Source organism: Carettochelys insculpta, chromosome 28 (assembly GCF_033958435.1).
Source record: "Carettochelys insculpta isolate YL-2023 chromosome 28, ASM3395843v1, whole genome shotgun sequence".
In the NCBI taxonomy this organism is placed as follows: domain Eukaryota; kingdom Metazoa; phylum Chordata; order Testudines; family Carettochelyidae; genus Carettochelys; species Carettochelys insculpta.
The window spans coordinates 6,969,310-6,982,350 of record NC_134164.1 but is presented as its reverse complement, the minus strand read 5'-3'; the positions used below and the strand labels follow the sequence as shown (position 1 = coordinate 6,982,350).

General features: G+C 53.4%; 1 protein-coding gene across 2 annotated transcripts in view; it reads left to right on the top strand.

The window, feature by feature from the left end:
* Positions 1-12,374, top strand: part of ETV4 (ETS variant transcription factor 4) — a 60,827-nt gene extending 48,453 nt beyond the window's left edge. For both annotated transcript variants that reach the window (XM_074979196.1, XM_074979197.1), the window contains 5 exons: positions 4,835-4,909; positions 5,008-5,076; positions 5,838-6,007; positions 8,290-8,391; positions 9,581-12,374. In XM_074979196.1, the coding sequence (XP_074835297.1) occupies positions 4,835-4,909; positions 5,008-5,076; positions 5,838-6,007; positions 8,290-8,391; positions 9,581-9,802 (638 nt within the window). In that variant the 3' untranslated portion in view covers positions 9,803-12,374. The remainder of the gene's footprint in view (positions 1-4,834; positions 4,910-5,007; positions 5,077-5,837; positions 6,008-8,289; positions 8,392-9,580) is intronic.
* Positions 12,375-13,041: the final 667 nt, after the last annotated feature.

The window sequence follows — 13,041 nt, the reverse complement described above, 5'->3', positions numbered from 1 at the left end:
AGCTGGCACTGATAGCCAGGTGACGTGTTCCCCATCCCAAAGGGAGGAAATGCATTGATGTGATGAAGTGGAGCTGGGGGTGAGGATTTTATTCCCCTGGTTAGGTTGCTTGTGTCTCCTACTGTCCTGTAATAACCTGAGGTGAGTGCCTCAGTTTCTCCAGGCACAGCATCAGTGCAGAGCGGGGAGGGGCGTTTCGGTGGGATGACTTCTCACACACAGGCAATGGCCCTCCAGGCTCTTTGTAACCTAGGTGACCAGGTGACACTTTCTCTCCTGGGAAACAGGACAAAGGAGGGAGGAGGGGCCTGGCTGGTTTCAATTGGAACTGGGCTGAGGAGTTGGAAAGTCTCGTCCGGCTGGAGAGGGAGGAAGAGGGGGCCAGGGCCTGGCTTGGGAACCCCCTCTGGGCCCTTCTCCCCAAGGTGAACCATAGTGATGGCTTCTTGTTTCTGTGCTGACAAGTCTGTTCTACGCTGTGTCCCTATCTCCTGATAAACCTTCTCTTCTCCTGCTGAATGAGAGTCACAGCTGCCTACGGGTGCTGGGCAGGGCCTGGGGACTCCCACACTCCGTGACGTCTGGTGGTAGCGGTGGGGTTTAAATCCACTAGGAAGAGCTTTGGCCACCTAGAAGGCAGCAGCTGTTCCCCAGACAGAATAGCACGTGGGCGCTGCAGACAGCGGTTTTGAACGCAGGGCTCCCATGCACCTCAGCGCTGGAACAGTTTGTAGAGGGAGGGTGCTGAGACCCACGGAACCGAACACTTAGCCCTGTGCATGATGGAAACCATTTCAAACCAGGGGTGTGGCAGCACCCCTAGTTTCAGCGCCCAGGATGCAAGCCCCCTGCACACTCTTGAGCTCTCGGTGGGCTCTGCCATGTTCCACAAGGCTCAGCCCTGCAGACTTGTACAGAAATCCCTTTGTCAACAGCAGCAGAAGGGCGTCCTACGGCTTGGAAGTCGCACAGAGAATGCACTGCGGTCTCTGCAGCGCCAGTGACCTTCAAATGCCAGGGGAGCACTCCTCCCCCCAGGCCAGGGATTGCATTACATAACCTTGAACTGGCTTGGCACTCATTCCTCCACTCCCTCTGAATGGAGTCAGAGGAATTCCATTCACAAAATGGAGGGCCTGGGCAGGAGCCAGCTGAGCTCTCAACTGGGCGGGCGGTGGTGTCCACTTTCACCCCAGCTTTGCTTTTCATAGGGTGCTGACATCAGCCGAGGGCTGGTAACATGAGCTGGTGTGTGGCTGTCTGACTGCTGCCTGGAGCGAGCCAGGGACAATGAGCCAGGACTCCTCAGTTTGGAGGTTAAAGCTCAAGATAAACCAGCTTTGTTCTGAGAAGCAAAGCTTTTCCTTTCAGAGCTGTGCCTCTAGCCCCACACTGGAGCCTGGGAGCCACACCCAGCACAGCTGTGCCTATGGCTCTGGAGCTGGGCAGCACTTCCCAATCAGCTGCAGTCACTGGCTCCATCATCCCCACTGTCCTGGGGGGAGTTAGGGGAAAAGACCTGGTGTCGCAGAGGATGTCACAGCTGATTGTAGCACTAGGGGTCTGTTCATTCATAATCCCCAACAGGCCCTGTCTGGGGACCTACCCAGTCAGGGAACGAAGTGGGTCTTTGCCCACAAAAGTTCATGCTCCAATAAATCTTTGCGTTGTTTTTGCGGATACCAACTAACACGGCTTCCCTTCTGATACTTCCATCAGACTCTTGCCTAGAGCCTGTGCATGTGTTGGCATGACTTACACTAACCCAATGGTTCCCAATGGGGGTCTGCGGATGAGGGTATTGCAGGGGGTCCATAAAAAATAAAAGACAAATAAAAATGATCATAGCAAGTAAGTTTGAAATAAATTGCAAAGTTACAATCAATTATTTTTTAATTAAATACCTTCCAATAACGTTATTAGTTGGTGTCTGAACATCCATCTTGTGTTCCTTGTTCATTTAACAGAGTGGCTAAAATTGGGTGGGGGTCTGTGAACAGTTTGGGGAGAGTGATTGGGGGGTCTGCAAACAGTTGGGGGCATGTGGGGGGTCTGCAAACAGGTTGAGGTTGAGGGCATAATTGCAGGTCCATGAATACTTTGGGCAGGAGTGATGGAGGGGTCCGTGAATGGTTTGAGGGGCAATGGGAGGTCCACATATGGTGGGGAACTTGGGGGTCCACACTACTGAAAAGGTTGGGAACTGCTGCCCTAGACTACCCCATGCAGAGAGAAGATTGCTCCCGCTGTCCTGGCATTTTCATAGCCACTTTGGTCTGGTTTTCCTGAGCAAAGAGTACATTCAAGCACATCTACCCCTGGGATTCTGAATGGATCTCTGAGCTGGCCATGGAGACACAACACCTCACTGAGTGCCTCCACTCAGCTGTGGGTAGCAAGGTGCCGGCTCCCAGACGAAGGACTTTCATGAGACCAGTTTATGCCTGTCACAACGTTCAGTGCAGACTGCAGCCAGCTCAGGGTTCCCCTGCCCTTAGCGTCAGCAAAACAGCACTGATAACCGCTGCCTTATCCAAGAGGATGTGAATAACAAGGGAAAAGCCTTCCAAAGCTGCTGGTCACTGCCTATATTCCAGCTGGGGCTGGGAAATGAGTGTATAAGCAACAGGAATCCATTGTACTGTGGGTGCCAAACGGAGCCTTTAAAAAGTGCTGCATTCCTGTACATCCACTTCGTTTTTACTGTCCTGCTTTCTCTAATGCTCATCAGAGCTGCCCGTCTTTGCATGCAACAGTCTCTGATTAACTCCCCAAGTGCCAGCAACTGACTGAACCTCTCAAATACAGTATTTTCTCATCTGGCAACATCCATAATCTGGCATGATTTTAGTTAGCCAGACAACCACTCATCATGGGTGTGGCCAAGCTTCCTGTGGTCTCTTAAAGTTTGTTTCCAGCCCCCAGTCCTGGCTGTCAGTGTCCTGTGCTGTTCTTTCCCTGTAATTTACCCCTAAATGTCTGCTAAGAAGTGGATGTGTTGGTAAAGCCACTAGACAATATTCACCTCCCGTGGTCTGGCAAATTCATCTGGCACCAGTCAGGTACCTAGGGTGCCAGACTAGAGAGGTTCCACATGTACCTGAAACACATGACCCATTGTACCAATGTGCCCCAGGCACCCTGCACTCTACAGCTGCATTGTAGCAACGTAACCCTGTCTTCATCTGTAACTGTCACCGTGCAGGCCAGCGTCACATCACCCTTGGCCTTAAATGAAGGAGAAATATCAAACAACTGCCACCCAGGTTAATATTGCGGTGCTCCGTCTGCAATGGTGGAGGAAGACTGTGCTTTGTGTGGTGTTGCAACAGGGGATTGCAGAAATCTGATGCGGTTCAATAAGGAGAAGTGTAGAGTCCTGCACCTGAGGCGGAAGAATCCCAAACATTGTTACAGGCTGGGGACCGACTGGCTCAGCAGCAGTGTCATGGAAAGGGGCCTAGGGGTTATGGTGGATGAAAGGCTGGATATGAGTAAACAGTGTGTCCTTGTAGCCAAGGAGGCTAACGGCATATTAGGGTGCATTAGGAGAAGCATTTCGAGCAGATCTAGGGAAGTAGTTATTCCTCTTTATTCGGCACTGGTGAGGCCACATCTGGAATATTGTGTCCAGTTTTGGGGCCCCCCAGTATAAAAAGGATGTGGATTTGCTAGAGCAGGTTCACTGAAGGGCAACAAAAATGATTAAGGGGCTGGAGCACAAGACCTATGAGGACAGGCTGAGGGATTTGGGCTTGTTTAGTTTACAGAAGAGAAGACTTAGAGGTGATTTAATAGCAGCCTTCAACTTCCTGAAGGGGAGCTCTAAAAAGGAGGGTGAGAAACTGTTCTCAGTGGTGTCAGATGGCAGAACAAGGAGTAATGGGCAGAAGCTGAAGAGGGAGAGGTGTAGGTCAGATATTAGGAAAAACTTCTTCACCAGGTGGGTGGTGAAGCATTGGAATGTGTTGCCTAGAGACGTGGTGGCTTCTCCATCCCTTGAGGTTTTTAAGTCCCAGCTGGACAAGGTCCTGGCTGGGATGACTTAGTGGGGGTTGATCCTGCTTGAAGCAGGGGCTGGACTAGATGACCTCCTGAGGTCCCTTCCAGCCCTGTGATTCTGTGATTAATTTCATCCTTGGCTGCTGGAAAGGGGGTGAGGGGACAAGCCCTAGAACCAGTCTGAGCTGGAGCAAAGGTGGAATCTAGACCGGCGGTGAAAAACCATCAATAGTGGGTGAGCCACATGTGCAGCCCTCCTTCGCCTTATCGGGGTGCAGGAGCCCATAGCCTACTGGGGCGCCGCGTGTGATCTGTGGCTCCTTCCTCCTGCACGCTTCGCGTACCGCTCTGCACTTCCTTCCAACCCACCTTCACCCTGCACTTTCGGAGCACGCATTTCCCTGGCTTTGCACTCTGTCCCCACTCTTCCTCCTCCCTCCCAGAAATGGAACACAGAGAACAGCTGATTCATGCCTCTCTGGCTCTGGGAAGGAGGGTGGGAGAAGCTGGGCTGGTGCGCACATCAGGTGATTTGCGCACACCAAAGGTGCTGGGAGGGAGGGGGAAGTGTGGGGCTCTGGTGGCCCAGTGTGCAAGAGGCATGCCAGGATGAGGCAGCCAGGGGTCCACATGCTACAGGTGAAGCCCCAGTGGGCTACCTATGACCCACGAGCCACAGGATGCCTACCACTGATTTTGTCTCTGAGTTTTTGTCTTAGAAGGTTTCAAGGCTCATGGCTAGCCTGGCTACTTTGGGCCCTGAGGCCATAAATCCCATACACCCTGATGCTTTGTGCTTGGCAGTGAAATGTATGTATTGATCATTCTGCAGATGTTCCTGGCTGCCCTTCCACATACATGAACGCTGAGGGGTACCCGAGCCACTCAAATACAGAAGGGACATTAGGTAAGAAACTGCCATGCCTCTATCTCTTCAACTGCTCCAGCAATGGCCCTGCCTCCAGATTACAGTTCTCTGATTGCATCTGTGGCTGTCTCTTCCAGGCTATAGCTACAGCAAGCAGATGCGGCCGTTTGCAGATGATGTCTGTGTCGTCCCGGAGAAGTTTGAAGGTCAGAGAGAAACTTGTGTGTCTTCCAAATCATGGGGTAGAATGAGGTCTCCCCAGGTCCTATGCAGCCATGTGAGCCGGCATGGTCATTCTGCCAGCTCTGCTTACCTTATTCATGACTCTTGATGACTCCCTGTTCTGGTCATTCCTCTGGGATGCATGATATTGGCCACTGTTGGAAGACAGGATACTGGGCTAAATGGACTTTTGATCTGACCCAGTATGGCCGTTCATATGTTTTTATGTTATGTAGGAGGGTGCCAGTCTCAGAAAGAGGCAGCGCAGCTGGGGTGAGAGGCATGCTTGGTTGAAAGCTTGAGCTCAGCAGAGTTCTCTCAGAAAGGGGGCAGCTGCTCTTTAGCACCCATCTCTGGGGGGGACAGGGCTCCCCGGGAAGCAGGTGCCAGTTCCCAGTGCACTGGGGTCTTGTTGCAGTTACACTGCGGAGTGATCCCTGAACAATTTTAAAACTCCCCATAGTGCCTTTCAATTAAAAAAACCAGCAGCTGGCTTGGCATGTGATTCCTGCCACCCCTGGGCTCTGGCTTTCCAGCCCAACGCTCTTCTTGCATATCCAGTACCTGAGAAGAGGTGAGGGTTACCTGCATCTCAACAGTTCCCTCTGTGGCCAGCCTGGAGCTTGCTGTGTCTTTTGTGGCTATCCACCAAGAAGCCCACGTGGTTCCTGCCCTAAGAAACAGACCAGGTAGCAGGCAAGGGGAGAGACATAGCAAAAGCCTTTGTGTTTCTTCTGCCCAGTAGGAGACATCAAGCAAGAAGTGGGTGGATACCGGGAAGGGCCCCCCTACCAGCGCAGAGGTTCTCTTCAGCTCTGGCAGTTCCTGGTGGCTTTGTTGGATGACCCTACCAACTCCCACTTCATCGCCTGGACCGGCAGAGGGATGGAGTTCAAACTCATTGAGCCCGAGGAGGTGAAAAACGCTTCAGCTTCTAGAAGCAAGAAGGGTGCAGGGGCTGAACGACTGATTCTGCAGCTTGCTAGGGGCAAGGGCCTTTGCCACACGTTTGTAATGACTCCTCCCACCACTTGAGCCACCACTGAGGTTATTTACTAGTTCTCATCACACAAGAACTCGGGGTCACCAAATGAAATTAATAGGTAACAATGAGAAGTCTTGTGTCACCCTACAGACTAACAGGTTTTTTGGAGCAGAAGCTTTTGTGGGGTGCACACATGCCTCTGACGAAGCAGGTCTTTGCCCATGAAAGCTGAGGCTCCCAAAAATCTGTTGGTCTATAAGGTGCCACAGGACTTCTCATTATTGCAGATGCAGACTAACACAGCTACCGCTCTGATAGGTAGCAGATTTAAAACAAACAAAAGGAAGCATTTTTTCACACAAGGCACAGGCAACCTGTGGAACTCTTTGAGAGAGGATGTTGTGAAGGCCCTGATTTTAACAGGGTGCAAAAAAAGAACTAGATAAATTCATGGAGGACGGATCCATCCATGGCTAATAAGCAGGATGGGTAGAAGGAGGCCATGGCAGCTGAGTGCCCAAAAATCCCTCTCTTAGGTTGGCTGCTCCCTGAGCTCGAGCAGGTGGCCAGTTGGGGTCAGTGGGGCCCAGATACAGGAGATGGCAGCTCCCCCTTCAACAGCTCCCTCATTAGAGGCTCAGAGTTGCTAACGGGAACTGCTGTTGGTGGGTTGCTCAGCTGATCTCCTTCTTCCAGGGGGTTTTGCTCTTGGGTTGCCACTTTGGTCCTGTGCCACCTGCCTCACTGTCTCTGAGATCTGGGGCGGGGCCACACCTCGTTGATCACAGCATTTTAAATAAAAAGCTGAGCGAAACTGTGTCCTCATCCAGGGATGGACGGACTCAAACAGCAGTAAACAGAGATCTCGCTTCTGGAGCCACCATGTTCCAAACAGAGCAATAAACTCTGATAATAGCTGAGAAATGTGTCTGGAACATCCATTAATGTCAGGGTCTGATTTACGGCAGCATTTAGCAGCTGCTCCAGCTAATCCTCAGCCTCTTCCGAACATATGCAGTGCAGCTGGGCTGAGTCACTTTGCTGGGTCACTTCACTATTAACTTTTCTTTACAAGGGTTTCCTCAGCATTGTTTTTGTATAGTGGCTTACTGCTGGTTATTCAAGACTGAAGGTGGTTTCAGGTGAAGAGGCCCTTTCCCAGCACTCACCTGGCTGGGGGCTTATCCCACGAATCTGTAGGCATCAGATAAAAAAATGCCAAGCATTTTGTACATCAATAGTAGCAAAATGTGACCTTTTAATCAACTACTCAGGATTACCTAGGCTATGTCTACGCTAGCCCGGAAGATCGACCTGCTCAGGGTCGATCTTCGGGGATTTGATTTTGCACATTTGGTAGGGACATGTGAAATCGACCTCTCAGGGGTTGCAGTTGACCCCTGTATTCCTTGCAAGACGCGAGGCGTAAGGGAGGTCGATGGGAGAAACTCTCTCGTCGACTTTCTTCAGTAGGGCCAGCCAGGGAAGCCGAGCACAGATAGGTCCATTTTACCTATGTAATGGCTGTAGCTAGAACTGCGTAACTGCGCTCGACTTATTTTGCCTCGTGTAGACATAGCCCTGGTCTCCTCAAACCCCTTGCTTCTTCTTCACGTGCTGGGGGATCAGGGAAGGCAGTTCATTGGCCAGTGATGATGTTTGCCTACTGGCGGGTTTGTCCATCAGTACAATTGCTAAAGGGAAATTGGCATGCAGACAGTCTCAGGGTATGTCTTTGGGGGTTTGATGCCTAGTTGGGATGCGTGAAATCGAGCTATCTGGCGTCAGCAGTCAGACCCCCCATACGCCTCAATCTCGCGAGGCGTAAGGGAGGTCAATGAGAGAGTTTCTCCCGTCGACCTCCCTCAAGGAGGACAGACAGGTAAGTCAACTGCAGATAAGTCGATTCCAGCTGTGCAACTGCTACAGCTGGAATTGCATCGCTGCAATCAACTTTAAGGCCTAGTATAGACCTGGCCTCAGTGATGAAAGGGACCTTTTATTTATCAGCCTCGCCCTCCTTGCACGCTGCAGGGACGGGTGAGCGGCGCTGTATGTATTATTTGTATTCCATTCTTATTTATATTGCCTTTTGAGCCGCACTGTTCTATTCCAAATGAAGCACACAGAACATCCCCCCCCGAAGAAATGCACGCGCACATTTGTCATGCTCTCCTTTCCTCAGCGCTCACGCGGGTGTTTTGTCCTGCAGGTGGCCAGGCTGTGGGGTATCCAAAAGAACCGGCCAGCCATGAACTACGACAAGCTGAGCCGGTCCCTTCGCTACTACTATGAGAAAGGCATCATGCAGAAGGTAAGTTTGTGATGGGATGCAAGGTCTATGTCTGCCCTGATGCGTGGTTTGTTTGTGACTGGAGGCTTGGCTGGTTCATGACATGTTCTGAACCCTGCCCCCCCACCCCAATGTCCCGAGGTTCCCTCCTTCCTTCCCTGCAGCTCTTTCCTTAGCCTGCCATTCGCAGCACAGGAAGCAAAGAAACCTGCTGACCAGTGTTTCCTGTAAGCTGAGTGCTTGGGAGGCCGCCCAGAAGAGATTCAGGTGCCACCCAATTGAATTGTGGAGTGCCCATTGCTGGCAGTGTGTGTTTCTACTGGTGCTGCACATGGCTAAGTGCACATAACAAAATTTATTCTGCACACGAATGGAAAAAAGTTAGAGGGAACACTGCCACTAAGACAGGATGAAGGACCTGAATCCAGGCATCCTAGGGGTGCCGACCAAGGGACGGGGTTGTGTTTGCTCCATATATGCCTGCACTGGGGAACAAGGAGAGATCCTTTGTGGGGGTAAGATCAGGGAACTATTCTCTGAAAGACACCAAATAAAAAGTTTGGTAAAAGGCAACAGCTCTAGCATGTGACCCCCCCCCCCCCCCGCACCCCCAGGCCTGGGACTGTTCCTTCCTGACCATCGGGAATCGCCTGCCCCATCACAGGTGCACCCAGAAATAGCAACAGTAAGAGTGCCTGGTGTGAGACTGGCTTGTTATTATTGGTGCTTGTTAGAGTTATAAAAAGGCTAATGGGGTCACTGCATGTGTGCCCTGGGCATCCTTGACGTAACTTATTGATGCAGCAGTAAATCCAGCAATTGAAGATGATCCCTGACTAATCCTGCTTCCTGTCTCATAGTTGTCCATCCCTACCAGTAAATGTCTCTTCCTGGCCCACCCCATTCCCAGACCCCAGAAGAGAAGTTCCACCTTGCAATGTGCCCAGCTTGCCCACTGGGCTGTGGTGTCCCCCTCCCTGCAGCTATTCCAGGTGGGATTAGAGCAGCACCAAGAAAAGACACTGGAGGTAGTAGTGAAAGTCCTATTGGGACACAGGGGCAGTCTAGCAGTGCGAGGGTCTGTGGCCTCCCACTCCTCCGCCACTGAACAACTCACATGCCCATGGCTGCTGCCATTTGCTGGGGGGCTGTTGATTGAAGGCCAGGTGGGTGGGACAGACGTGTAGCCCTTTGCCTTTTCTCCTGGCAGGTCGCTGGAGAGCGCTACGTGTACAAATTTGTGTGTGAGCCTGAAGCCCTCTTCTCCCTGGCCTTCCCTGACAATCAGCGGCCCACCCTGAAAGCAGAGTTTGAGCGGCAGATCAGCGAGGAGGACACCGTCCCTCTCTCGCACCTCGACGAGAGCACGGCTTACATCCAGGACCTTGGGAACCTCCCTTCTCAGCCCTACAGCAAGGGCTACCCCTACTAATTCTGCCAGGCGCCCACCGTGCAGCTGTCGTGTTTGTATCCATGGAGACATTTATTAGTAATCGATTTGCATAGGAGCTTTCCTAGGCTGGCTTGGGTGTGGCCGGGCACTTGGAATAGCTGCCTTTGAAACAGGCTGGGGTGATTCAAGCCCGTCCTGGGACAGCTAGCCAGCAGCTGCAGCTCTGATGGATACTGACTGCACTTCCTTCACCCAGGATGTGGTCCTGGACTGGGTGCAATGGGACGGGGTGTTTGCACCAGGACAGTAATATCTCAATGCAGCGGGAGCAGAACAGCCGCATGCAGAGCCTGTGTCGCCTCCACTCAGCAAAGTGTGTGACTGATGCTGTTCATAGCCTTGCCCTCCTGCCGAGAGGAGACTATTGGAGCCAACACTGACTGTGAGCTATGGGGCAAGGTCGGGGGGGGGCTCTGCTCCATACTCCAGAAGTGGCGAGGGCCAAGGGTAGAAAGGGCAGGGCTGGGGATTGGGCCTAGCCCTTAGCACCCCTCAGGCCATGGTACTGGGCCCCTCCCCTCCAGCAAAGCCGCACAGAGTGGCAGAGCAGCCTTACTGCAGTGTTACAAAGGGGCCTGGAGCTCTGGCTGCTGGCAAAGAAGCAGCCGTGGCAGCCGCCGGAGGGCCAGGCCCTTTTGAAACTCCAGGCCCCTGTGCAACTGCCCCCTTTGCCCTCCCCCACAGTGGGCCTAGGGAAGAAACGGGACCCTCTTGGCTTTGTCCTCTGATTTGATGGTTCTGTGAAACTGCTATTAATTCCCTCGCTTCCCTAGATGGTCACACCTACAAAGTGGCCCCCCCCAGATGCTATCCACAGTACTTCCTACATGCTGGGAACAGGCCCATAAGGGCACCGCGGAGCTGAAGGTTTCAGTTCAGCTCCTTCCTTGCAAACTGCGTGGTGGGAATTTGGTGTGTGTGGTGCACCCAACAAAATTTATTCCACACATGGATGGAGAAGGTTAGCGGGAACCCTGCCAGCCGCATCTGCTCCAGCCTCAGTGCCTCCTTGCTCAGGGGGCTTCCGCTCTGGGCTGGTATGGGTTTAAAGCTTGTTATCCTGGCAGTGCAAGAAAGGGGAGCGGCTGCTACCAGCCAACGCTGGCATGGGGCTGGTCTGCGTGACAGGCAATACCACTACGGGTGAGCCACAGAGCCCCTGAGCTGGCATGTGGCTCTGAGGCAGAGGAACCCTGCAGATGACGAGGGACCATGGCGGGGCGGGGGTGCAAGTAAAGGGATGCACATTCCCATGCTCAAGCCCACGGCTGGGCTGTGGGTTCTCCTGACCGGGCGGGGTTACCAACGCCAGTCAAGTGCTTCAAAACTAAAGAGCTTCCAGCGAGAGCATCCTCGGCAATTTGGAAAGCCCCCCCGTTAGTGCCAGTCAGTTCAGCCCTACCAGGGCCGGTGGGGGCAAACTGGAGGTTAGAAACTAAGCTCCACCACTGGGTGTGAGGCATCTGGTTGGCAAAACAGCCGTACACCTTGTTCCAGATGAGCACGTGCTGGAGCATGGGAGACGTTCTTGAGAAGCTGACAGGTTGGGGCGGGGGGGGGGTCCCTATTGGCCAATGCAGCCTGGGCTGCATGATGAGAGGTTAGGAAATGCTTTCTTAGCCTCCTCACTGCATGCAGTGGGGCTGCCAGCCACTGCAGGCCCTGGCGCAAGGTGGGAGGGGAGCCTGGCTTTGCACTCCCAGAAGGGGTGGGGCCATAGGTGGAAGAGGCGGGGCCAGGGTGGAGGGGGCAGGGCCTAAGGCAGTCAGCCCATAGCGCTGTTCAGCCTGCAGCATTTGCAACCCACCCCAGAGTGGCGAAGCTGCACTGTTGGTGTTTGAAAGCTGCTCAGAGCTCCCATTGCCACCTCTGCCATGGGCCTGATGGGGCAGGTCAACACCGTGCTCCGTCCCCAGCCCAGACAGACCCACAGCAGGAAGGCCTGAGCAGCAGGGTCTGTGTAGCAGAGCTCTGCTGTCTGTGTGCCTGGCTGTTCCGCTGGCTGCCACTCAGACTGCTGTGGGCAGAAGGGTGCTGGCTCAGCCTCCTGCAGCAGTTTGGGGAGGGGCGGGGGTGTCCTTCTACTGCTTAAGAGGGTGATTTCCTGGGAGTTTCTTTGCTGTGCAGCTGGCAGGGACCCGCGCTTCTGCGCCCCTTCCCCCCGCCCCCCGTGCAATGCCTGCGGGGGGGGGGGGGGCTCTCCCTGGCCCCCCTGCAGGATGGGGACATTCCATTGACAAAGCACTCAGCCTGCTCCTCTGCAGCCTTGTGAGACCTCTCTGGGCCCCACGCCCCCTCCCCATGCAGCCTGCAGCCCTCACCCTGCTCACGCCTCCTGTGGCAAAAGCGTTCCCCGTTGCCCCACAGTTGAAGGTGAGCGGGGGGGGGGCACGGTCCCACGGGCGTCGCTTCTTTTTGTTATTTATGAGTGTAAAAAATACTGTACTCAATAAATTGGTCTATATCTTTGGCTGGTGCTTCTTCATTCAGCTTGCCAGCTTCTTCCAAAGGGGCGCTGCTGGGCTCGCTGGCATCCGCCTGCAGCTTTGTAGTGACGGATTCAGCCAGATGGAGGATGTGCGTGTTCAGTGTCAGCCAAGGGGCCGTCACTGACTGGCACCCTGTACACTAGCAACCTGCTCCCGTGCAATCCCTGCACACTAGTGACCTGCTCCTGTGCAATGCCTGTACACTAGTGACCTGCTCCCGTGCAATGTCTGTACACTAGAGAGCTGCACCCGTGCAATCCTTGTATACTAGCAACCTCCCCCCCCTTGCAATGTCTGTACACTAGTAACCTGCTCCCATGCAATGACTGTACACTGGAGAGCTTGCACCTGAGCAAACCTTGTACACTAGCAACCTCCTCACATGCATTGTCTGTAAACTAGTGACCTACTCCCATGCAATCCTTGTACACTAGCAACCTCCTCCTGTGCAATGCCTGTACATCAGCGACCTGCTTCCTTGTAATCCCTGCACACTAGCGAGCTCCTCCCGTGCAATACCTATGCACTGGAGACCTCCTCCCGTGCAATGCCTGTACACTAGTGACCTGCTCCCATGTAATACCTGTACACTAGCAGCCTGCTCCTGTGCAATGCCTGTACACTAGTAACTGCTCCCGTGTGATCCTTGTACACTAGTGACCTGCTCCTGTGCAATGCTGGTCCACTTGTGACCTCCTGTGCCATCCCTGACAAAGAGGAACGTCCTAC